At 41.4% G+C, this 27,421-nt stretch overlaps 1 protein-coding gene across 3 annotated transcripts in view; it reads left to right on the top strand.

The window, feature by feature from the left end:
- FBXW7 (F-box and WD repeat domain containing 7) overlaps nt 1-27,421 on the top strand; it is a 183,082-nt gene that overhangs the window by 126,255 nt on the left and 29,406 nt on the right. For all 3 annotated transcript variants that reach the window (XM_086746105.1, XM_086746104.1, XM_086746106.1), the window contains one exon: nt 25,141-25,223. In XM_086746105.1, coding sequence (XP_086602231.1) covers nt 25,141-25,223 — 83 coding nt within the window. The remainder of the gene's footprint in view (nt 1-25,140; nt 25,224-27,421) is intronic.

Here is a 27,421-nt window from a genome sequence, read left to right as displayed (position 1 = left end):
TCAAACTCAAGAGCACAGTGTTGCTTCAGTTTTGATGCTTAGTATTCAATTATGAAACCTTCTCCAAAAATAAGAGGCAAATTAAAATAATTAGGAAATTGTTTTGGTGTTGGCCCTTCATGTGTATTGCTGAAACAGAAGTATACCCAGATGTATGGCAGGTGGAAATACCACTAGGCAAGGTATACCTGCATAGTGTCAATCCTGAAGGAAGGTGGTTAGTTGCCTTATTCACAAGCCTGGCAATAATCCACTTTGCTGACATATGCCCTTCTTTAGTTTTACATTGGTGTCACTCTTCAGTTGTATTCATTCAGCCACCAAATAGGTGTCCATAACTTTAGTTAAATAAAATTCTTATATGTTGTCCTGTAAATATGTTTTGTGAAGCTGTGCATAAATCACAGGTGCTATATTTTTGTCTTGCTTCAGGTCTTGAGCAATCTTTGGAAGTACCTTTGGTTATGAAGGATCATTTATAAAAATTCAGAATGGAATTGCACAGCCTGTTCCTATCAAGTCTCTCCAAGAGGGGTTTTCACATAATCCTAATCCATCTACTCTTCTGTGTTTGACTAGTGACTGTTTCAGTCATTTCTGTTCCTACATCCTACATTTGTTTTTAGGAGAGAAAGAAATACAGTCTTAATTCATATTGCAGATGTATGGAGGGAAAAATGAATCAAACTGATACTTTTTTTTTTTTTTTCACTACATCAAGATTTCCAGTAAGTGCAGGGTTGGTACACAGTGTCAGAGAAGTCAGCCTGAAGGCCTGTACTGAAAGAGAATACCATGGGGAGCAAGCTGTCCTCTGAGAATAATGTTGATAAAAGAATTGAAAATGACCTTAATTCAAAATAGGAAGTGCAAAGAAACAAATACCCTGTCCCCTCTGAAGACAATGTGAGAAATACAAAGATATCCCCCATTTGTGAAACAGACAGACGAATTATTATGACAGATGTCAGCTGCGAATAATGGAAAGCACTTATTCTGGTCCATATTAGTTTAGGCAGTGTGTACCAGGGAGAGTAAGAATACAGCCTCCATTGGCTGCAATGCAGTGATTCACTGAGGTCTTGAAACGATGGATAATGGATTTATTCTGGTTAGCTGAAAACATCACCTGATGAGGAATTTATAAGTAATAGCCATCATGGATTCAGCTGTTTCCAAAGCAGAAAGATAATCATCTTCCTTTTGGTTACAGAAATTTCCTATTGCAGTGTGTGCTATGAGTCAGATGAAAAATGTGCATCAGACAGCATAGTTTACCAGGCAGAAATTGAATTTTGGTGTGACATCCAGTCCATGGGTACCCACGTTTCCCGGTAATCCACTCAGTAGGCTGCTAGTTGACCTTTTTACCTGGATGGAATGGGCAAGGGTCAGCAGTAAGATTATTATTTGCTCTCCCCAGTCTCCCTATTGTCAGGATCTAAAAGAAAACTGTCTCATGAAGCTGGTGATAATCTAGGTGCGATATGTCATTTTTTTAGAGCAGGACTAACATAGACAAATGCTGTGCTGGCTGATGGAGCAATGGTTCTCAGGCTGATGAAGTTGGTGGCAAACTTACTTGATGCTTCTGCCTCACCAAGAAGATCTGTTATTTCAAGAATCTTTTCAGTGCTTCCAGATTGCCACCATACATGGTGGTTAACATTTGCACTGCAAATGCTCTTTTACCCGCACTTGGGGAATACCAAAAAGTTCTCAATTTAATTGCAGTAAATTATTTCACAAGGCATATAAGAAGTCAAAGATCTTCACTTGTGTATTTCTCAACAAAAATCAGGATAGACACTTTTGTTAATGTGAACCATGTTTTTCATTTTCCCTCTGTGAGGACAAGTGCAACGGTAGAAATGCACTTTCAGTCCTTCCTTCAGCACAGCACCAGTTGATTCTCTGTGGGAGTTGTCGTATTTCTTATCCATTAAAGCAGACTCCTTAATAGCTCCTATCACAGACAGGCAAGCTTTAGAAGTTTAGAGCATCTCTTATGAGACCTGGTATTATACATCTAATTCAGACAAATATGTCTCGCAATCACGATTGCATTGTTTCCAAAGAAAATACAAGAATTATCCTTTCCTCTCTGACGCATCAAAGCCCAACTCATAGGAGGGCTAAATCTCCTGGCAAGAAGGTTGTGGTAAGATTTGCTATTCAGCTGTGCAGCAGCCAGCGCACAAAAGCTGGCTAAATACCGTTGTATCGGCCATCCATGTTTAGCTGTGCATTCTTGACAGAAGTTTTTTGTTTGATGTGTTCCCCCTACGTCCCCCTACAAGGTGAATTGCATAGATTGTGTACAATCTTTACAATGATTTTGGTTGTTGAAGCTCAAAGAGTGAGCTTCAGAGTGAGTTTTCTACAGTAGAAAGCAAAAAATGCAATCATAACCGTCTGTAGACAGTAGTGTGATTAAAAAAGGAAGAGAAGCATACTTCATCTTACCTGAGGAGCTTGTTTCCTTTGAGTAACAAGTTTCCAGGTAGTGTTCCACATGGGAAAAAGAGGGTCCATCCAAAACACAGTGAAATCGATATTAAAAGTTTGGTTCTGTTGTCAGAAGTTATCTGTGCTATGGAAAAGAAGTGAGGGAATTTCAGCCTGCAGGTTAGGACATAATTCACCTTGACTGTGGAAACTGTCACACGGTGGGAGTTCCAGAGAGCAGAGCGAACATTGCTTTCGTGCCAGTGATTGGCAGGTCCGGTTTGCCTGTAGTTTCCATCTAGCATCTGGCATTGAGAGCAGCACCTGAGAGGCGGGAGGTGAAGGCAAGACCACCCCAGTTGGGTACGGCTGCCTTTTCCATCGGCATTGGACGGACTCCAGAGTTCGAAGGCATGAGCTTTGGCCCCGGCAAAGGGGAGAAGCCTTGAGGCCAAAACAGCAATTTTGCAGCTTCTTTCCCCAAAGGCCTTTTCTCTCATTTCAACTTCAGCAGAGTTGAACTGCAGGGAAGAAACCAGTCTGCTCTCTTTTTGTCCCTGTTGTAGTGGTGACATAAGCAATTGGCCACGGTGTTTGTTTCACAGTGAGAGCCACTAACTGTTTAAAAGTCTTCAGTTTCTAAAAGTGCATTCAAGATCTGAAGCAGTATTTTTAAGAACAAAAATGCCATTTTTATTGAAATGTGAGGTTATAATAATGCTTTTCTGGTTGGCAAATAACTGATTTACATCAAGCCACAACTTAAAACATAGTGCTTGGAACATCATGAATAAAAAATTGTATCCTTTCCTGTCCCCTGTGTAGGAGGAAACCATCATAATTGCAGATACAATGAAGCAGTGGATTTTGACATTTTATTAAGGTGTGGACATATAATCACTCTTCAATGTTCTGTTAAAAAAAAAAAAAAGCCCCTGCAGAAAATAGCAGAAAATTATCATGCATTGATAACAGAGAGAAGCAGGTACTGAACTTCAGACTTACACTCTCATTACTTGCTCCATCGCATTCCCAGTTCTTTGTGTCCTGTCTTTACGGCTTCTAGTGTTCTGAGAGTAAAGTTCCCATTCATTTTTGGAACTAAAAAGACATAAATAATAATGGCTGAATTAATAGATGACACAGGTTAACAATAAGTATAGAAATTCTTTACTCTCAGCTCTCAAGAGCAAAGCTAACATCTTTTCCTACTATTTTATTTTCATTTCTTTTCCAAATGTACAAGACAAATTAACTGTCTCTCATCATTAGCTGAGGTCAATGCTGTGTTTTATTTCTTTGTGGTAAAGTTCTTACATATTTAAATACTAGCATTAAATTCTGGACTCTGATTATAAGCAAAGTAACTATTTTGTAAAGTTACTTGTGTAGTTACTATCTTGCGGATTTTACATTAAAATATTTGTGTAAGTTGCCTTTTGCACACATCTTGGCGTGAGAAACTGATCCTAGCTAAACTGGAAGGAAAATTGTTTATGGGGTTAAAGGAGCTTTCTCATATCAAGAAAAGTATACCATTTTAAAGAAATCCATGCTTTTACTGATTAAAGAATTATTCAAGTAAATCTACTGCGCTCAAGTAACTAACAATCTTTCACCTCATGTCTCCTGCAACTTTAAAATACATAATTTATTATTATGACTTTGGTAAAATAGGTGGGAGAGGAGTTGCCTGTTCTGTTTATTTACCAGTGAGCAGATTTTTTAAAAAGAGTGGGGGGGGGGGAGAGATCAGGTATTCAAACAGGAGTTTTTTTAAAAAAGACACACAGAGAGAAGGTCATAAATTCTTTGTACTGTCTTTGACTTTGTACTTTTTTGTATATTTGAACTCTCCCTCCCAGGATTTTTTTCGTATCGCAGATTTCTGTACATGAGTGGATTTCTTAAAGAGCTTGCAGATATGGCCTTTAAAGGTGTCCTTCAAGTCAGTTAGTAGATGTCCGGAACTTCTGTAAGCACACTGGGCTTTGTCAAAGTTTTTGGTATCTTTATTGCCAGAGTAGTAGCACCTAGTAGTAGTAGTACAACCTAAGTTGTAGCCTACCATGTTATTCTTCACTATCCCTTCAGAGGTCATCTGTGACAGTTTATACTTCTACAGGCAAATCACATGGATGATGAATATGCCCTCATGATAGCATACGGAGATTTTCTGATTAAAGAAAAAAGTAAGTAGTATTGCTTTGCCAGAGTACTTTTTGTAGAAGTGATGATCATTTGTGTAACAGCTTTGCTGGTATAGGCAGATGGTCTTATGCCCTGAAAAGTCCCAACTTTTACCAGTTTCTCAGCTAACAGAGGCTCTGAGGAGACCTTATTGTGGAAGAAATTTACTACAATGCGGGTGGTGGAACACTGGAACTGGTTGCCCAGAGAGGTGGTAGATGCTCCATCCCTGGAAATGTTCAAGGCCAGATTGGATGGGACTCTGCGCAACCTGATCTGGTTAGAGATGTCCCTGCTTCTTGCAGGGGAGTTGGACTGGATGACCTTTAAAGGTCCCTTCCAATCCAAACCATTCTGTGATTCATTTGGTTGCAGCTAAGCTGGGCGAAGTGCTTCTGTTGGCAAAGAGCTCAGATCCAGTCTTAGCAAGAAGCTGTAGCAGCTTAAGATACTATTTCTTCCAGCTGTTTGTGGTCGCTCTGTTCCCACAGCACAACTGGTAGAAGGAATATGCTAATGCTCCACAGCCACGACTTCACAAAATCCAGCGACTTAGTTTACACCTTTGCAGTCATTGATAAACACGTCTAAGTCTCATAGATTGCCTGGGATCTCGCTGTTTAAGGAAGATGCCCTCTCAAATCTGATGGCAAAGTTGTTTTTCAAAATGAAATGGGTATTTTAAATAGTAAGGCACTGCCAGCCTGGCTTGTTTGATGGGAGTGGATTAGGTCGGGCTGTTTGCATGAGAGCTGCTTTGCTGGTGGGTGCAGGGGTCTGCAGAGGGAAGCGTGAGTGACAGACAACTGAGGCAAGCCTGCTACCCCCTGGGGCACGGTGGGCACTGCTGCCACTGGTACAGAAGTAATGTAACTGTCAGTGTGGCGGGTAGTCACAGTCTTAGGGAGGCTCTGTTGGCATCAGTATAGCAGGAGCAAGGGCTCTGCAGCAAAATAATCTTGTGAATTGGTGTGGCAGTACAAGGTCTGTGGAAGGTGGTAAAGGAAATGTGTGATTTGAAGATATTGTAGATATTTCATCAGTGGTTTTGGAGTACATATCTTCCTTACTAAAAATCAGTTGGGTTTGAAATTGGAATTTTTGTGTGGGTGCAAATGCACATTATGAATAACATATGAGCAGAATGCCTTTGATTTTACTGGAAAACTTTCCCATGTGATGAAACGAAAACCACTTCCAAACCGTACCAATAAAAAGTTACTAAGTTTTTCTCTGATGTATCATTTTATGCTGCAGAATGAAAGTGCAATTTCATTTGGTTGGCCTGAGCAATAGTAAGGGAATCATTGTGGGGTGGGCTTCAGAGCAGGTATCCAGGGTCTCTGAAAAGCTTATACTTTACCTTCTAGTATGCATTCAATCTTGTGCTGCTGTTTCTCACTGCTTCTCTAACCTGTCTCAAACTGAGAAAGCAAGAGACTGTGAATCCAAGTCTTTACTGTAACCGGCTGCTATTAGCTGTCTACGAGCTGACCCCATGTATATTTACTAACATGTAATTCTTAACAGAACTTAGGCCTCTCAAATATCTGTCCTGTGAGTAGGTTACTATAGTTTTCCCTTCACAGAGCCAAGAGGTGTTGCACAGAGTCACATGTAGCAGCATTAGAAACAGAACTCAGGACCCCTTTAATAATAAGAAAAAGATAAATCAGACCAAAAACTTGTTTACTTGACTAAGTTCACTTTTGAACTGAATAAATGAAATGTGTTTTACCAATCTATCTGTTCAAAGCATTTGTGGAACAGATGACTTGGCCTGCCCCATCAAACAATAGGGTTGGGGTTTTGTGTGTGTCTGTGTGTGTGAATGAGCTGGGACTGCCAGTACAGGAGAAGAAGGTCCTGTAACCAACAGTGGATAGCAAATACAACTGAATTTTATGACAGATCTTGTGATCTTGGATTAAGTAATTTACTTCTAGAATTTCTCAAAGAAAGCCACTCTTGAAAGTCAGCTATGCCACTCTTTTCAGGTATCTGATTCAGAAGATTTTAATAGTTAAAGCAGCAGTAATATGGGTTTATAAGATCTCAGTTCAAACCCTGGCAGTACCGTGAGTTTCCAGTGAATTCAGATCACTTATTCTAACAATAGGGAGTCCAATGTATTTTGGCTCCTTTGGGTCTGACCAGTTGGTACTGTGAGTATGTCATCTTGCAACTCAGCTGTATTGGCTGAATAAACTGCCACCCATCCGGCTACTTGCAGGTATTTGTTGTGCATCCTGCCAGCAGACTTCTGCTGTTTCAGATCTGCCACTTAAGCTGCTCATGTCATCACTTCTTAGCCTGTTTAAGGGGGAAAAAGTGCATTTATTGCCAAAGATCTGCTACTATATATAGTTGTATAAGCCAATTTAGCTCACTGACTGAAATAGATTAAGGAGGGAAGGGTAACCTCTTCTTCTGGTACAGTGATGTACAGAAGAAGATATGCCTGTGGCTTTCCATGTTGAGAGATTAGTTTGTTTCAGAAAAACTTATGAAACTCAATCCCCGTCTTACAGTGAAGGAAATCTGTAGAGATGTGTGGGCATTTCATTAGGAGGAGATAGGAGTAGGCATGAGGAATGTTTCTGGAGTAGACAGACCTCTGGTCTAGGATTGTTCTTGATGTAAAACATGTTTGATTGTCAGTGGTCATTTCCCTAGATTTGAAAATTAGTTTTGAACTGGGAAAATCGCAATACCCTTCTCTTCTGAGAGATTTATTTCCTTGTCAACTGCAGTTTTCTGTTGATGTAGTCTAAAGTCATCCTCTCCGGTTTGTATATAGGCATTGACATGGAGAGTGTGCACTTGTAGACTTGCTGTTCCCAGCCATTGCCCCAGGGTTTCTTTACAACCAAAAGGTGGAAATGGCAGCATGAAGAAACAGTCTGATTCCTAGACAAGTTTTTAGTCCTTTCCTCCTTTAGGTTAGTTAAACCCTCAGCTTTTGGACCCGTTGCTCCATTCGGTCCCACTGAGCTGAGTTCTCTACCATATTTCTAAGTAGTTCTTACTTTGAAAGAGCAGTCTTATTACAAGGAATATTGATGTTATTTGATGAGCTCTTATTATACACATTGAGCTATCTGTTCTCTTCCTTTCCAGCTTGGAGATCACTCCTAAAAAGTGCTAACAAATGTATTAGGAACTCCTTAAAATTAGTTTAACATGAAGGAGCAAATATGCTCAATTCTGTTACTGATTTAATGCAGATCAAGATAATATTCTCACCTCATTCCCAAAGGCTGCGAAAGGAATAATGCAATTCTGTGCTGGCATCCAGATAGATAAAAGGCTGTATAATTGTATTATATGGAAACTACTGCAAGCTGCTCATCTTTTCCCTTCCATTTAAAAACATCTTGAAGACACTAATGCTGGGGGGAGGGAAGCTTAACAGCTGAGCACTGAGAAAATTTTTTTTTTTTAGCTGTGTGCTTTTCCATCGTGTTTCTGAGAACTGTGGTTTTGTTTTGGGGAGATGAAAAGCTGAAAGAACTGGTAGAAGGTTTAGAAAGACCTGTCAGGGGCATAAAGTGGTTAATTTGCATTCCTGAAATTCTTGTGTTTTCTGGAAGGAATCAGTTGATAATTTCTTTCAGGCTGAGGTTTCTGTTGGGCAGGACTGGATTTGTTCAGATATAGATGTTACTTTTCAAACTTTCTTTAGAAAGCATAAGCGAGATACACAGCGGGGGCCCAGCTGGATGATACTGCAGCAGCCTCTGTCTAATTTCAGACTACCCTCAGAAAACTTCTCAACACCATCAGCTGGCTGGTTCCATGGTGGGGTCTTGTTTGGAGACCAGTTACATGTTCTGTTTCATCGAGTGCTAAGTCTGACAGTACCACAGGAAAGAGAAAAGATTAACTGTATTTGAACCACTCACTGGGATCTCTGTAGGTATGACACATCTTGAGCACAAATTCTCCTCAGGGGTTGAAGACACTTTGCTTGCTTATTTGCTTATTTAGGTAGATATAAAACTAGACAAATACTAACTGCCAGGTGCAGATAAAGAAAATTGCCTTTCAAAAGATAGAGAGGATTGGATTTGGCCTGCTGGTTGTTCTCACAGCCTTTATGACTGACCCTCAGACTGGTATCCTCCAGATGCCCTATACTTGGGCATCTGCTAAACTCGTAAGTTAGAGTTCCACTTCCTATTGCCACAAAAAAAAAGCATAGTTTTTGTGGAGGCGGTGGGGGCATTATGATTCTTTTTCTTAGTTTTTTTTTTTTTTCTTTTGAGTTGAGATTTCTTTTGTTACAGCCATCTCTTTAACCTTGGTGTACACTGCCTGTGCTTAGAGAACAGCTTTAGGATCACAGCTCTTCAAAACAGATACCTTTTAGATTATCATAGATGTCCCCTGGAACTTGGAAATGAATTGCATTTTCGATGTTATGGAACTGTTGACCCATGCTTTAGATCAATGCAGACTCTGGCTGAGTCTTCCCTTTTCCCACATTTAGTGTGTAATACTGAACAGCTGACCCAGCTCACCATTCACGTTTCTCTAGCTCTTTTCAGAGTGCAACACAAAATGGCCAGCTGTCTACCTGCTGTAAAAAGGAAAAAAAAATAATTCCATTCTTAAACTAGATGCATGTAATATAGCAGTGTAACTAGTTATCATGAATGGGAAAGTGAACGAATCCCAGTTAGTGTAAATGTCCTTGCTTCTTGGTATCCTCACCTGCTGAGAGACATTTAACTTTCCTCTGTGATATGGCAAATTAAGTACTTAGCATTTTTTCCCTCAGTATTTTGCACAAAGAAGCACAAAGCATTTTCTGGTTAATGAGATACTACTCTGAGAGCACCCAGTGTGCTCTTCACTACTGAGTAGCCCACACATCTTGCCACAGATTTAAGGCTTGTCTGTCTCCAAGGAAGAGGATTTCAGAGGACTCTTTGAAGGACTGTACTGATAAGGAGACTGACATCCCTATCTTAAGTTGAAATGTATCTTATTGTTTTAGCTTTTAACCCAGTAGTCTGCAGTCCCTAAAAAGCCACTCTGAATTACAGGGAAGGTTAGTATCTTCTGCTCTGTTTTCCTTGGCAGGTTGATTGCTCAGTCTAAACTTGAGGCTATTGGATTCCTCCTTAAATTAGCTTTCTACTAAACTTACTTTGTGTTAGTCAGAATCAGTAAATATTAGCATACTTTAAATGAGGCACATGAAAAGACTGTTACTGTAGTTGCTGGTTTTAAAAATCCCCAAACCTTTGCCAGATGACTTGTGACCAGGTAGTGTTCTCGTGCTGACTTACTTAGGTTAGGGTGAACACCTTCATTTTTTGAGTCTTGCGTACCAGAGAGTAAAAGGGTTGCGCAGTGTAATGCTGCATGCAAATCTGGAGATCACCCGCTGTTCCTAAACACAGGGATCTCAAATAATTTGTAAGCAGGAGAGACTTTGAATGAAGTTTGCCAGAAATCTAGTAGGAACCAACATAAGAGTTCCTCATACTGGTCAACCAATTCAGCTTTTTGAATCAACGTAGCCTAGGAGTTTCTAATCCCTCTGGTGATAGTGGTCTGCCTTCTAATTTTAGTCTCTTTCAGTTTGCAGTTACTTGTAAAGCACAATAGACAGTGGAAAAAATCTGCATTTTAAAACAGTTTTTGAAGAACACTGTAGGCATGAGTCATACCTGTCCCTGCAGGCCGTAAAAAAAAGCTGTTGACAGTTAGCTGGGAAGAAATGCATTTAAACTTTGTTCTTGCCAATTTAAATCACTTTATTCAAAAGCATGAATGAAGTTGTAGTATTCCATTAAGACTGTTTTTATCAAATTTTAATGAGAAAATGTATTTATACAAGCAGCAAATGAGTTATTCCTAGAATTTTCTTTTTAATCAAATATTCCTAAACATTGTCTATGATTTTACAAGGGACAAAAGTGAACATTTTCAAATCTTGTCCTGGGGGGAATTCAGCTAACAACTGGGACTGTATTTACATAACTACATAGAGATTTAAATTTAGATTGATAAGCGAGTGATCTGGTCAGTGGCTTGTAGCACGTTTTGCTGGAGGTAGATAGCAAAATAGGGATTATTCAGATCTGGCCAGTTTTCAAAACGCTAGTTTGTTCTGCATATGGAATTAGACTGAAGGAAAGAGACCACACGATGTGCGAAGCTCGCGTTTGAAGGTTAAATTACAAGAAACCTGACGGTACTCTGCACTTTGATTTTTGCCAACTTTCTGATCAGAAAACTGAGACTTCAGCTAAATACCAGACTGCAGACTGGTGCTCTCTTACTCCTCCCTCCCACTTCCCTTTCCCACTTCCATTCAGTCTCTCCCTGTCACATCAGCAGGCCTACGAGGTATAGCAGGATTTCTTTTTCCATTTCTGTGAGAAAGATTGGCATACATATACCAGTTTGGCACTGATTGAATATTAGAGATGGAATATGATAATAAAAGGAAAGTGGGGAAAAAAAAAAACCCATAGAGATTTGTCGGAATATCGCTGGCATCACTTTAGCAATGTTATAGCTAATAACATGCTTTAGCAGTTGCTTTCAGCAAAGGAGGAGGAGAAGGAATTAGGACGTACATTTGCACAGGCTTTATTGTAGCATCTTTAATCCCCCTTCTCGTGTACTCATTTCAAATAATAGTTTGTAATATTTTGCATCTTTCTAGAATATTAAAATAGTTTCAGATGCAAAGAATAAACTTTTCCTACAGCTGACCACATTGGTGATTTGGACTATTCCTAGACATTTTGCTTTGTAGTATTTCATTGGTTTCTTTTCTTTTTTTTTTTTTGTAAAGCAGTAACAGTAGATGGGCTGCATTTCTTTCAGTAATTGGATTTGTGAAATACTAAGAGTATCCATAACATTACAAACTTTAAACCATGGTTGCCATCTAATTTTGTGGTTACAAGTAAATGGAACAGCAAGCCAAAATTGTCTGAAATCTCTAATTTGCCCCATCCTGTCTATAAATAAAGAACTATAAGTTTCAAAACCCAGGAATTTAGATAACTGACGTGCTGTTTGTCCCACAGTGAATGGATTGGTTTCGGGATCGCATCAGTTGCATCTATCAACTTGAACTGGGAAGTTGACAGAAGTTTTGGAGAAATGGTTAAATATGTAATGTCTGAGGTTATGTAAAGGTTGCAATATGCAGATTTCCTTGAGGATAGAAATGGGTTTTTTTGACTTGTAATTTTTTAATTCAAGTATAAATAGTATAGTTTGATAAAGGGAGGATACTGAACAAAATGGTTCCCCAAAAGAAGTTTAGGCACAACAGTGGGCAGGTGTGGCCATTTTCATTTTAAGCTGTGGTTCTTAACGTTTCATACAGGTAGCCCTGTTTGAAAACTGTGAAATATGCCGCCTTATTTCATACTTTTCACATTCTATGCAATCTCTGTTATAAATATCTGTTCTGGGCTCAAATGTATTAGAGGTATCTATTCCTAATCTTACCTAAATAATGCTGGATTCAGTGTAAAAAAAATTTTGATTTGCAATTCTCATCGTGATGAGGGACTACTTACTCTAAATTATGCCGTGCTACATTTCTTGTAGAGGCAGGCAAGCGTGTTGTACAGTTTCGAGACTGGAAGCACCTGTTCAGGGGAGAGTTTGTTTAGATGGGACAGGTTTGGTGGCCTGCTCGCTCCTCCTATAGCCCCTTTTGACGTGAAATTGTGCAGCATAAGGTTAATGACAGTGGGTTAGCAAGGCTTCAAAGCATCTGGTGTGACCCCAGCATGCCTGGCATTCCTTTCTGCTGTACAAAGGTTTGGCATTGATTCCCCTGCTGCCAAAAGAATGTACTCCGGAGAAACCAGCTCACGTTGTGGCTCCCCCAGGCCTCTAGAGAGGGGAGAGTTGTCATGGCAATAAATCATGAGGGTTTGTGGAAGATGAGTAAATCCCCTTCTCTGTGCTCTACGATAGGCAAGGGTTGTGGTGAGAAAAGGAAGCTGGATCAAGTAGGTATAATCTGTAATTGTTCCCTTTAGAACCAGCACCATCACTTACCAGTAGGACGGTGTGTGTGTCACGGAAAAATGACCATTTGTGTGTACCAGACACACTATGGGCTGTGACAGGTCTGTGTCCCACCAGGTCACAGAGCTGACCAGACTGACCTGCACCCTTCCCCTGGACTCAATGAGCATGCTGCAGCCAAAGGCAACGTGGGCAGTGCTGCACTTTGCCCATAGTGGCTGCTTCCAGCTGCTCTGCTGATGTGGCCAAGTATGGCAGGGGAAAAAGCCAAATATCTTCTGTGTCCTGCAGTCCAGACACGTAGCCCCTTGTTGATGCTTGGACATTGTATAGAAAAATGCTTCCCCTGATTTCCAAGGAAGGAGAAAGCGTGGAAGGGGATGGGAAATGAAAGGAGTAATAAGGTGGGCAATAAGTCTTGTTAGACTGAGGTGCTGTGGAGAGGGCAGGACGGAGGAAACTGATGGGAAATTGCTGGACCAGGAGAGTGATAGAGAGCAGAGGACAAGAGAATGGAGGACTCTGGGCTGGTGATTACAGAGAAGCGAGGATTAGGACTAAGGAATGGGGGGAGCCCATACACATTGACCAGAACTCCTCTCTGAAGCTGACATTCATGGGTCCTATCCGGCTATCAGCAGCCTGCCCTGAAAATTACTGGTACATCGTGTTTCATCTTCCTCCAGTGCTGTTGCACTAGGTGGCATCCTGCTGTACTCCTCGCCGTTGGTTACCTGCATCGATCGGTCATCACGTGGGGGCTAAGGCTGTCCCATGCTACTAGCATGCCAAACAGGGAGTCACTGTTGCCAGATGATGAAGGGAAAATTAAATTCTCCTGACGTTGTAAAATCCTGCCAGGATGCCGTGCCTAAAATGTCGCAGGTTTGTCTTTGCAAACTTGATGCATGTGCACAAGTGGGTAGATGCACGTGCACAAGTGGGTAATGATCTATCTTAAATTACAACCTCAGATGCTGTTTTTTCCAAAGAATATGTGTCTTATTTAGTATGCACCATGCACAGGGCTGTCTTGGTAAGCAGCTTTTTAGGAGTAAAAGCATCTTACACCTGTCATTTCAAACTCCTTTGAATGCTTGGTTTTATAACCTTTATGCTTTCTTTAGGTAACGCAGGTAGGAAGAGAGATTTGACATATTAAATAGCTTTTTCTTAAAATTCTTTGTAAATTATTCTGGTATAATCCGTAATTCCAGGAATTCTTCTGTCGGTAGCCTAAAGGCTCACCACTAACCACCTATCATTCTCACGTACCACAAATGAGGGACAGAAACTATTTTGTAAATAGATTTCTATAGATTATGCCAGATAAAAAAGCACTTCTCTTGGAAATCAAAATTAAGCTATCTCTGAAGAATATAAAAATGAAAAACGTAGCAGAAAACAGGCAGTAGATACCAGTGCTTTATTTGTGTTCAGTGCAAAGGACAGACATTTTTGGAAAGCCTTCCAAGTCCAAGCAGACTTTTCTTTTTCTGTACAAAGGTGATTTCCCAACCTGCTTATATTTGAGTGAGAAGAGTTTGGTCACTGGTGTTCAAAGGCAGAAAGCAATGCACGCTTCACCAATTTGGAAACATTCTTGTCTACATAAACAAAACCAACTCAGCTCTGTGTTTGAAATATTGAAAAAAAGGAACTGGTCCCTATTAGGGTTGTTGGGTTTTTTTGTTGTTTTGGTTTTTTTAGGGTGGTTTTTTTTTTTTTTTTTTTTTGTGTTCGTCATCTGTCAGAAAGAAGGGCTTGTGCTTTGTGCAGTTATGGTAGGATTTAAGAACAGTCTCAAGTGCATGGTTTTCTTACTTTATGGACTACGTCACAGGCAGAATCTGTGACATGACTGTAACAGGAATATAAAATAAAATTACTAAAATTAGAGCCTGGGGGTGGTATTTTAGAAAATGACTATATAAGCGCCCGAAGAGTAAGATGTGGGCTGCTATCTTTATATTGACCCAAACCGAATACCCTGTGCCCAAGTGGCTGCTGGCGTGGCAGCCACTGCCGTTGGCTTCAGTGGTGTGTAAGGATATCCGGCAGAAGACTCGGCCAAGGGAGGAACCCAGATGGGATGTGTGGTGCCAGCTTCCTCCATAGAGCAAGCGCGGGCGCCAGCGCTTGCAGGGGCTGTTCAGCAGGGCAGGGTGACACCAAGGCTGGCTGGCCACAGCCACCTGCACGGAGCCACTCAGGCTTGCGCAGGATGTAGCACACAAGGTCATCTTTACGGGAAATTTAGGAAAGCACTTTGGTCTCTGAAGCAACTGCTGCCACGTCTCAGACAGAAGCACAGCCCTGTTCAATGTGAACTTGAGTGATTAGCACAGCCATTACTGCGTCTATAAATAGAATTCATCTTACAATATATTAAGTTTAATGATATAATAAATAGATTACAGTTAACTTTAATAGGAGCACAATGAATGGAGATGCAGTTCTTATGAAGATCTGCTGCCATTAGTGAATGTTTTGCAAGATGCATTATATGTAATACCTTCTTCCTTTGAAAAATGAATAATGTAACAATACTGTGTAGAAAGCAAACACAGAAAAGCAACTCATAATGTTCCTGTTGCACTGAAAGCAGTCAAGTATGTGAAAGTGCAGGTTGCATTAGAAACCTTAACTCTGTTCCTCATGAATATGCATTATGAAAAATGTTTATTATATGATAATATTGCTAGTCTTAAAACAAACCATACAAGATTTCTCTGTAGGAAACTTGCATGTGGTTACTGTCACAGGGAATTAAAAGCAACGTGAAGTCTAGTTCCACTGATATTTTTGTTTTCATTTATCTTTAACAAGAAAAAAAATGTTTTGGGAAGAAAGTGTTTGGGGTTGGTTTTTTTTTTTGTTGTTTTTTTTTTGGTTTGTTTTTTTTTTTTCCCCAGTGAAGTAATATACAGCTCTAATGAGACAAGCTCCCTGGAGTTTTAACATGACACGTTTAAGCAAGGCTGACATTATACCCCCTGCCTGTGGTTCACCTTGTTGTGCTTGTTTTATGGTAAAACTTTAATATTTGAGTGTCCATTTCCATTTGACAGAGACTCAAGTATGTTTTTCAATGCAAATAAGTTGCTCTGTGGTAATAGTACAGCCCTCCGGGTTGGGAGGACAAAGCCTAAACCTCAGTTCCTTGCCATTTCACCTAAGGCTGTAGTTTGGCAAGTGTTTAAGGTAGCTCTTCTGAGGGTTTGGGGAAGTTAAAAATGAAAATAGGCTGTACCTCTTGCTATGCTGGCACAGACATCTGTGCAGCCAAGCAGCGCAGGAGATTGGGAATCTGACCCGGCTGAAAAATAGCCCAGCAAAAAAGTGTCCCTAGGTCAGTTGTCACCCTGGTTGACTGCACAGCCATACAATGAAGGCTGTGGTGGCACACCCGAAAAGGTGATGCAGGCGTAGAAATGAATGACCAAGGGCAGCTGTGGGTGCAGGGACTGCTTTTTTTTTTTTTTTTTTTTTTTTTTTTTTTTTTTAAGTGGCTGTGTGCTGGCTTAAATGTGCATCAGGCTATAGCCAAGAGAGTGATGCTTCTGGGTGTAAATAATAGGCTTATGTTTGCTGCATAGGACACTCAGGTGTTCCTCATACCTTTTTCTCAGTGGTGTAGCTGGCTTGAGAAGTTTGTCCCTTACTTGTGAATTGCTCATTTGCTTCTACTGGCTCTGTTGTTTGTGAAGGCATGGTGGAAAATTAAACCAGTAACTGCTTCTAAACCACAACAAAAAAAAAAACCATAACCAGAGAAAAAAAACTTAGACCTATTTCTCCTCACTCCACATCAGTTGATGAATCTGGTTCACAGAGCATTTCTACAGATGTTTGTGCCTGCAAAAATAAGGACAAGAGCCATTCGGGAATGGGAATGAGCAGGTGAGACTGGGACATCTTTAAGCCGGTGTGGCCACTAAGAAGCAGTGTGTGGAATTGTACTCTTTTAAAGTAACCTAAGCATGGAAGCATACGTTGTATGTTCTGTGCCCAACTACAGGCAACCAACAAAGAGGACAGGCAGTATGACCTTCAGAGGGGAGTTCTGCTCTGCTGGAGACTCAGTGATGCTGTATTACATAGGCCTGTCTTTGCAATCTCCGTGGTCTTAAAACGTAACTCGAAATTTATTCTAAACTTCCAGTTTTGAAGTCCGTTACATACACTTCAGGTATAAATTCTTTTCAAAGCTGTTTTTGCAGCCATTAACTTGCACACCTTTGAATCCTATCACAATATATTTAAAAATATTTTTAAAAGGCAAATGTTAAAAGGAAGTAGTTTGTGGGAAATCTCTGCTACAGATATATACATTTAAAAACTCAATTTATAATCAAAGTTCATACTATTCTAATAAAATCAGGATTTATTAATAGATATTAATCTGATTTTTCTCTTCCTATCTATGCCATTTCCTTTCCTGCAAAAACAAAACTTAAGGGCTATTTACAATTTTGTTTAACTACAGTACCTTACTTTGCATGGAAATAAAGGATAATAATGTGTGGGAAATGCCAGTTTGAAAGCAGTCTTCAAAATGCTTTGCTAAGAAACATACAATTAGTAAAACAATGCTATAGTACCTAACATACTTTATAATATGTATTCTCCACTCCATTTAAGTAAGCTTGAGAAGACTTTGTGCAATTTACTGTAGTGCCTCTGTATGTCCTTCCTCCCGTAACAGAGTTCCTGTTGCTTTCACTACCTCATTCCAAACCTTAAGCTCATCAATACTGCAAACGTGTCATTGGTCAGTAAACTACTGATCAGTGCACACGGCAATCTGCAGGACTGTGTTCGACTTGGACTACACAAGATCGTAAGCTTAAATTTCTGTCTGTAACTATGCTGAGGGAAACATGCTGGAGTGGACCTTTCTAAGCCTGCTGCAGGCATTTTAAGTAAATTGAGTAGAAATTCCTCCATCTATGCTGCTTTCAGGGAGCCAAGTTGCACTTGTTCTTCCTTCATACGCGGAGTGTAGCAGCTCTTGGTCACAAACTGGTGCACTTAAATTCATTTCTTCACATTTATTTTGTTGCATCAATACTGACTGTATATTCTACACAAACACATGGTTACACCTATGTGATAAAGTGCATCGTACGCTGTGCCCTTGAAGTTTGCCTGTTATCCAAATACCACTTTTCCTTAATTGGTCAGTGTCCTAAAACTTTGTCTTACCCAGCCTGCAGGTATGGAATTTACCCATGAAATTGCTCCAGCTCAGCACCTCAGTTGCTTGCTAATAATTCTCTAATTAGCGACAGCCTTAAGGTCATTGCGTAGCCCAAGCTGAACCAGGCGAAACTGTCAGAACATGGTATTTCCAAGATCCTAGTAGATCACTTGCTTCATTTCATAGTATGTTCAAAAATTTAAAAAAAAAAAATCTGACAATAATAGCAGTGCCCTTTTGTAGCGGAAAGGCTTGCCCTGAATTACTTTGGAACATGTTTAACACTTGCTATCATATGGGATATTTTCTCATCTTCCAAGGCTTTATGGAAGTTGGACTTTAGCATCTGCCTTTCTCATTGACTGAATGGGGAACTTAGGCTTTTAAATGTAGGTGTGCTAAGCTAAGCTGCAGTTAAATGTCTAAGGCAGATGGCAAAAGTACCTCTCTGTGGGGCCAGATTCTTGCCTGAATGGGAGCATTTGGCAAATTAAATGAAGTATGTGGTCGGATGAAGAGGTCGAATATTAGAAGACAAAGCACTGGCTGCTGCAGCTGCCCTAACTAGATTACCAAGCAGAAGGGAACTGTTTTAAACCTAAGCGGGTCCAAATTTGGGAAAGGGAAAAATAACTAAGTGTGACTGTCCTTTCTGGGTTGTCTTCGCTGTCTCCAGGGTAAATCTTGCGAAGGATATGCCCCCCCCCCCCCCGATTAGGGCGTTTGGTTTCCTGGGTGGAAAAAAAACACAATCCCATTAGACAACACACAAAAATCCCTCTGAAATGTTTCTAAAGGAGTCAGTCTGCTAAACGTCTGCTAAATGTGCAGAGTACACAGAATCCCTTCTGGCACTGTCTTGAATGATGCATTTACCAATATTAATGGAGATACCAAACCATATTGCTCAACAGTTCCTCCTGCACACATTATGCTCCTAATGCACATATGTGTGTGTGAAATGCCAATTACAGTTTTTGCGTTCCATGGTTTAAGCACCAGTGTACTTCCAAAGTGCTGACTGGCCATTACCGTGGCCAGACCATCCTGTGGTCTCTCCACTCAAAAATGTTTATCAACCAAAAAAACAAAAATGCTGTTCCTTTGGTCTGTTACGCTATAATCTCTGTTCTTCTGGGGCTTATATAGCTCTGCGGGTGATTTCTGCAATTCATTCTAGTCTTTCATTAGAAGTAATAGACGGTCTTAATTACAGTATGCCACATGACAAACTGGTAAAGGTGCTAGAAATGTTGCCAAAAGGAAAAGAATTGGATGGTGTGAATTTTTATTAATTAAGAGCTGGCAGTACTGATGGGAAATAAGATTGGACTTGTGTCCACTGGAAACTATGTAATCTTACTGTAGACATTTTTCTAAATGTCATGAGTTGTATGCTCTTTGTGGTTTTAAAAACTTGAAAAATTATCTTTAGCTTAAACAAAATAAACCAACCTTTGAAGTTGAATATATCCCAAGTATGCAAAGAAACATGGCAACTTTTGATTTTTATCTTACATTGCTTTATAAACTCTAGTCTTCCTCAATGTACCTTAATTTGGAATGACCACTTACTTTATACCATTAGGTAAGCATTCTTAGAGCATATTAAGTTACTGCAATAAATATTATTGCAAATGCTAGTCGAGATGTAAATGAATGCTTGATCTCTGCTACTTGCTGTCATGCTCTCAAAAGTATCTGAGATGTTGGGGTCTTCCACTGTTGTGTTACACTGTGTGCCCTGCAGCGCTGCTCTGCTCAGTCTTCCCGTATTGGGCAGTTCCCCACTATTTTTGCAAAGCCTTAAATAATTTCTGACAATTGAGTGTGCGGTGAATTCGTGACGCTAAACTTTTCTGAGGACAGGGGAGCTCTCAAAGTCAAGGGAGAGAGAAAGCTCTGTCTAGAGAGTAATTCAGAGTGAGAGTCTAACAGTTAGGTACCCTTAGCCTCTGGAGGAACGTGTTCCTCTCCATTGAGTACAGAGCCCAGGCTGTGGTTAGGTGTTTCAGGGAAGAGCAGACACCCAGCTAGAGCAGTCTTGCAATCACCCAGAGACTCTCAAACATAACTTGAGGTAGAGCAGATGATTATTTATTTGTAGAGAATACAAAGTGGTAGGGCTATAGAGAAAATTACTAAATAAGCAAAATCTATATCCATATGCAATTTTTTGTCTCTTGCGCTGAGAAAGGCAGGCTACTAGACGAAATATGGTCACCATGAAAATGTCAAAATCTGTCTGTGGTATTCTGTATCTAAAATTAGGAAAAAACCCCAACCTTTTGTGCAGAATAAATATCTGATATACCAAGTTTTCTACCACTAGCAAATGATTGTTAGGGTTACTACATGGGTCTTGACTGAGGCAAAGAGATTAGCAGTTAAGTCGGTGTTTTTTTACTATGAGAGAATATCTGCCAATCATTATCAAAAGAGAAGGAATCGGCAATAGTAGTAGTCCAAAAGAGAGAAAAACAGTCATTTCTAATTATTATTCAACTCATTGACTGCTTACTCTGAAGCACATTTTGTTCAAAAGATAAATCCAGCTATGCTGTCAGGTTACACTTGTATTTGGGCTGGGGGAGAAGCTGATCCCTAAGGATTTCCTGCCAGTGCCCACTGCGGTGCTGGAGGAAGAGTTGCCATTGTCCCCCCTCTGTGTTGAGTTGCGCTCGTGGGCTGGAAGGGGCAGAGATAACTGTGAACATTACAGGACATTATACATGCACATATATGAAGTACTTTTAAGTCCCCATAATGATAATATTCAAATTCTTACTCAGATGATTTGGATATTAATTTTCTTCCTGTGATTATTTAATGTGCATATGCAGCCTATGGTTTTTTCCCTTCCCCTTTGCATGTGATGTGCTAGCAAAGGAAGACAGTAATAGTCTCCTGGGATATGTACAGCTCTGTTCATATCTGAGGTATGAAGTCAACTCAAGACCATTTTGTTCTCATAAAATATACAGCACTGCAGTTTAATGGATAATGGCATAAATGCCAAGATTTGATGGGCAGAAGCAATTTCACTGGGAGACGAAAAAGACTACAAGGACTCAGTGTTGGATAGCAGATACATAAAACTGTATAGAAGCAGGATCTTGTGTGCTATGGGGTAGTGATTTTGCCTTATCCGAGTGTGCTAATGCCTGGCACACTTAGCTATTGTAAAGTAATAATATGAGGTTTGTTTTTTTTTAAGTACTAATGAGGAAGCTAACAGGTTTTACAGAAAGTAATTCCACTCCTTTAGATGTGTGTTCTTTTTTCTACTTTTTTTCTATACTGCTTTGGGTAATAAAGAAAAAGATGGTTTCCCCTCAGGTCAACAGGAACTGGCTACGTGTTTGCTTCTGTTTGAGTGTGTAGGTCTGGAGGGCTGCTGAGTGTCTCCAGTTCCCCCTGCACCTGGGGAAAATTATAGGGGAACGTTGCAGCTTCAGATCATGTTCTGCGTGTATGCTCTGCTCTGAACTGAACTTGGGCAGAAAACTTGGGGCGGGGGGGGGCACACATGACCAAACAAGGAAACACAGCAGAAGCTGGAGTCTCTTATTTGAGTTGTCTGTACAGAAACTGGGGGGGAGCGGGGGAGCTGCCAAGCTGCTGTGCTGGTTGCAGGTACCTGTCTGAGAGCCCAACCATATGTCAGGAACTTCGGTGCCCTTGAACCGAACCGTAGGGGTGAAGGGAACGGATCTGTTGATGTGTACGGAGTAGGAAACAACCAAGCAGGGAGCGTTCTTTAGCAAATAATTACCATGGGCTTTCCTTGCGCTTCCACTGAAACATAGGTGAGAGTCCTTCCTAGGGTTTGTATTTGCAGACCGAGCTCAGACGGCTTGGTGTCGCCTGAGGGCTGTCTTCTAACGGCCAGGGGTGCGGGTGTGCAGGGAGGCGGGTGCGGCGGTGTGCGGGGAGGGCCGCCGGCCTGCCGGGGAAGCCCTGGGCCCGCTCCTGCCGCTGCTGTGCTGGGGATTAATATTTTAATGTGTATTACATAATTGTTAGATTCGCGTCTTTCAACTCCTCAGTCCTCAAACCCCGTTTATTCTATCGTTTAGCCAATAGCAGGTATTTCGGCATCTTTTTCCCTGGCAAAACTATAGTGTATTTCGAATTATTCTAAAATTAACCGCACTTTTGAAGGACTAATTTGCGTCCGTCCACGGAATGCAACCATGTACAAGTCCAGCCGGGCTCGCCGAGAGCGACGGTGTAATTATAATTAGTGGAAATGAGCTCGTTTTGCTCCCGCTTGGAAACCTGTGAAGCGTGCGGCACGGGGGGAATAGAGCGAGGGCTGGGGGGCAGGCCCCCGGCCTCCGAACCGGTTTGGGGGATGGGGGCGGGGAAGAGGAGGGGGGCAGGGAAAATAACCGCAAGCCACGCAGCGCTTTTTTTCAGTAATTTCTTTCCCGCCCCCCCCCCCCCTCCCCGTTTTCCCGGGGCGGAGGCGGCTTCCCGCCGCCGGGGCCGGCGCGCTCCCTCCCGGCCTCGCAGCCCGCAGTGCCGCGCCGCCGCTGCGGAGGCGGGCGGGGAGGGAGGGACGGGGCGGGCGCGGGGGGAAGGCGGGGGGCGGGAGGAGGCGGGCGGGCAGGCACAGGGGGGAGCCGGGCTCGGCGCGGCGCAGGCGGGCAGGGCAGGGCCGAGGCGAGCCGGGCCGAGCCGCGCCGCCGCCGCCCGCCGTGCCCGAGCATGTCGGCGCGGGAGGCAGTGACCTACCTGCCGGAGAAGGGGCTGTACTGCCAGCGCCTGCCCGGCCGCCGGGCCCGCGGGGCGCCGCAGCCGCGCAAGGGGAAGCGCGCCGACACCATGGGGTTCTACGGCACCCTCAAGATGATCTTCTACAAAGTGAGTGGCCGCGCGCCCCCCCCTCCTGCCCTCCCGCCTCGCTACGCGCCCGCGGAGAGAGGGAGGGGCGGGGGCCGGAGGAGGGGGCGCCGCGCGTGTCTTCCGCGCCGCCGCTCCGCGGGCGGAAACGTGCCGGCGGCGGGGACTGCCGCCGCAGTGAGCCGCGGGGAGAGCCGCCGGCGGGCGGTGATGCGGATACAGTCCGCTGCCCCCCCGCCCCTTTTTTCTTTTTACTATACTGCAGTCTAAATTATTTGGGTAAATAAACGTTGTGTAAAGGAGTTGTGCTTTCCTCGCGACAGATTAAATATTTACCGGGGTGTTCGCGCGGCGGTTCCTGTTTTTCGGTTGCACGGATACCGAACTGGTGTCTAGGTCTTGTCACTAGACCTCTCTGCTGTAGAGAAAGTTTTATCTTCTTCGTATGGTAAATGACGGTTTTGAGCGTGTATTTACTTAGCACCTCCTGAGATGCGGAAAGTCTGCCTGTGAGGTGGACCCCGTGAGGAAGTTCCCTGAAATACCTGAAAAAAAAAAAACAACCCTGCCGAAGGAAACGGGTGAAATCATTATTGGGCAACGGCGTAGAGAACTGCATATTGTTTTCTTTGCTAAGGCAAAAGAGTAAATTACTGTAGCTGCTGCTTCTACTGCAGGCTTCGTAGTTGTTATTTTTAAGGTGTGCTTTTGGAAAACTGCGTCTCCCTCTTCTGAAAAGCAGAAGAGGAGTATGACGATGCTAATGTCTCAGAAAGGCAAGCTGGAAATGAAAATTTTCCATGAACAGGAAAAATTCTTTCTGAAAAGTCTGTCATCAAAGACGGAAATTCATGCTCAAACATCTTATGCCTCCAGTAATCTTGACGGCTCTCTCACCTAGCATAGCGATAAAAGATGGTATCCATTATTTTTCAGCGATGCTTACAACTGGTTTTCTTGGGGGAAGCACAGAGGGCTGCCCTTCCTGGGGCGTGGAGAAGCGGCGAGGGTGAGGTTGGTGGTTCAGCAGCGCTTGGGGCGGTTTTGGCCAAATGCCCCACTGGAAAAATGCTGTGGAGTGTCCCATGTGAGGCGTGGGCAAGAAAACACGGCTACAAGGCAAGCTCTTCTGGTTGCACTGTAGCTGTTACTGTAAAAACGAGAGCAGTTAACCCCAGTTAGCTTTCCTGTGTAATCACTAACGAAGCAAAACACTTCTTCAATGAATGTTTTTAGGGAAACCCATAAAGGTATTTTAAAATTTAGAAAAAAAAATCAACAAAAATATATGGACCCTCTTGGGTTTGTTTGCATTTTGTTTTTAGGCATGTAGACTGGTACAATAAATGATTAAATAACTATGTTATGATGCAACATTAAAAAAGATCAAATCAGTGGTGTAAGAAAGATGCCAACTTTTAAACTGTATCTTAAATGCAAAATTTTGAAAAAAGGATGCAAATGGTCAACCTAAAGTCTGACTTGTTACACAGGTAGTTTATGCATTTTGCAGCCCACAGTTGTCAACAGCAGTAAGCATCCTCCTGCTGGCTTAAGTGTTTTGGTGTATCACAGCTTAAAAGAAGAAAACCAGCAAAAAACTCAAATTGCATTTGACATACATATGTCTCATTGAGTGCAAAAGCCTGTGGTTAAAGATTACCCAAATCTGTAGAAAGTAATCTTTATTTGTCTGACTAAGTAAATACAGCTTTCACTAGTTTCCATCTCTTTGGTGATTTTTGCAGACTGGCTTCCCCTTTTAGCAGCTGCCCTGCTCATTATTTGGTTTTGATCACATCTAATTGCGGGTGACATTCAAGACCGAGGTTTAGTGTTTTTCATCATTACCATTCTTGTAAAAATGTCTGTTAATCTGTCAGTCAGTTTTACTGCAGTTTTATAAATTTATTCAATGTGCAACTTTAAAATAAAATGGTAGATAAAATAAAAATACATTTAAATATTTTTTCCCCTGAAATGAAGATTTGGTTTATAATATAGGCAGGCTACCTAAAATGTAACCATTTCCCTGAGGGACTTAGCAATGAACCTGAATAGAAAGAATGAAGGGGTTTGGTTTAGTTCTTTCCCTCCCCTCCCAGGAGAATAGAGAGAGAACAGTTTAGTAAATAAACCAACACAGAGTTCTGCACACTTTTTCACATTTGAGATTTGGAAATTAAAAGAATGTTATTCCAATAGATCTTGGACCCTAAACCAGCAAAAATATATACGTGTGCTGCGTAAAACATGTATCAAATATTGTTGATGCTAGAAGCTAAAATGTTGCTCTAAATCATCTTGTGAGTATGAACTTTGTTGAAATTCAGTATTAAAGTAAAAGGTAAAAATGGATTAATTTTACAGAAGTATGCACAAGTAAGGCTGGTCATGTAATTAAATGCCTGTTACTCTCTTCCCTCACCTTGCAGATGAAGAGAAAGTTGGACCATGGCTCCGAGGTCCGTTCTTTCTCTCTGGGAAAGAAACCCTGCAAAGTCTCAGAATACACAAGGTAATTAAATGCAATAACAGATCACTGCATCCTGATTCTTGTGTGTATCCTGTCTTCCCAATTGCTAAGCCAGATCTGTGGCTCCTCTTAATGTTAAAGCACTGTGAAGTGAAGAAGGGGTGGTATCAGCATTTGTATATTGCTTAGCTCATTTAAATTACGTGAACTGAAGATGAGTTTTAATGAAGTAGCCAGACTTGCATTTCTTCGGTCGAGGTTTGTGTTCCATTCTAAATATAGCATGCCCATTTACTTAGAGAATTTTTGAGGGCTGAAGGATTCCTGGGAATAAAATCAATCAGATTTTTAAAAAGGGACATAATGATAAACCCTGAGACTGTTACAAACTGTGATCAAATGTATCACTTTGCTATGGTAACAGAAATGAGAGAATGGAAATTTATGTAGGCAGAGCAGACCATCTGATCTTAACAGGAACACACACGTACTTGTTATCCACAATATGAAATTATTACGGGTTCTAGTCTGCTTCCTTCCTACTCCTGAATGGTACCAGATTGCAGAAATAACTGCTGCTGTTCTGGTCAGATGCTTTGTGAAGTAAAGCACTCCTAAACGTGAGAAGCAGTGGTAGAGTAGGGCCCTGTATACACGCCTTACAAATGCAGTTCTTACTGTAGAGTTGCCATAACAATTGTGCTCTGATGTCATGCTGCTTCACATCCTGATTGAATTTACACCATTTTATGGTTTTTTCCCTGTAATAAACATTAGCCCTCCCACAAGCATTGCGCTTGCCTCCCAGAAGTGGCCGGGGACGTTATTTCTTCTGAATATGCTGTAGCGATGTTCAGTCACTGGTGGATCTTTCAAAAGTAACTTAGATTTTATTTCTCTTCCTTTAAGAGGTTTATCAGGTGGTGACTGAGAAGTTAGGACAGTGTGGGCAAACAGATTCCAGGGTTGCTTCTCAGATGTGCAAACGCTGCAGTAGAGAAAAAGAGGTGACGCCTTGTTGCTGAGAAGCACGTGTTGCAGCTTCCACATCCCCCTGAAGTCTCAAGTTGGTAGCTTCTCCCGGTTTCTAAATCAGTCTAATGGAAGAACACTCTTGGTGGCCACCAGCTCTTCAGGTGACACACCGTTCTCTGCACTCCTGTAAGAGTAAACGCTTCAGCACCAAAAAAAGTACACTTTTTGTTGAGTGTATCTGTCAGATTCAGGGGAACTGCTGGACTTGTCCAGCTTCCACAGAAACCTGATTGGCTGCTTCAGGGGAATGAAACATACAGGAAAAATGAAGCATGAACAAAGATCTTGTGGTTTAATCTTAGGTGGAAGGAAAGAGGCTTTTAGGTCCTGTTTTGAATAACTGTTTTTGACTGAGAAGCAGATTACAGCAGAAGGAATTAAAGTGTAACTGTCCTGCTGGAGCAAGCTCAAGGCTGCGTATTGCTCAGATCAATATAAGCCAATTTTAAGAGCCTTATATTGAACCTTAAAAGATAGGCCTTCTGCTGGGTCTCTGTACAGGTGATGAGAATGAGTAAGCTGTAAAACCAGATCTTATTATAAAAATACTTTCAATTGTTACTGCTTGGATTTTGAGTCATTATTGGGGAAAAAGAATCCTTAAATAACATCTGATCCTCTCTCTTTTAAACTGTTTGATCATATTTTGTTAATAATACCTAGGCAAATGATGCAGGTCTTGTGTCTGCTTCTTCTCATTTTCCCCAGGATCAGACACTTTAAAATTGACAGGCTTGATGAACTTTCTTTGCATGTAACAGGTAAAGCTAGTAAACAAATGTTGTTAAGAGGATCTGTAATCTGCAAAACAGTTTTTTATATCAGCTTCTGTTTCTGTTATTACTCAGTAAAATTAACAGTTAAAAATAAGCCTGTTCAAACCAGTCTTTACTTTTCTTTACCAATTTGGTTAATATTAGGACATGCTTTGATTGTCCTTCAGAACAAGGAAGAGTAGAGTGAAATATTTGTAGATTATGATGAGATAAATAATAAAATGAACCTGCCTTGCATCATTTGAAGCTATTCCTGTAGCCATTAAAAAGTCAGTGAATGCCCGAAGCTCATACCTACTAAAAAGCTGGATTTATCATAGACAAAAGCGAAGCGGTTTTTGGAGTCCCACACTGTATTTGAAATTTTCTTGCTTGTGTAAACACTACTGGAGTTCCAGGTTTCCTGCTAGGGAATACAACTTTGATATT

Source organism: Chlamydotis macqueenii, chromosome 4 (genome assembly GCF_036417535.1).
Source record: "Chlamydotis macqueenii isolate bChlMac1 chromosome 4, bChlMac1.mat, whole genome shotgun sequence".
NCBI classification, from domain to species: domain Eukaryota; kingdom Metazoa; phylum Chordata; class Aves; order Otidiformes; family Otididae; genus Chlamydotis; species Chlamydotis macqueenii.
Note: the sequence above shows the minus strand (reverse complement) of the source record. Positions and strands in the feature narration are given on the sequence as shown.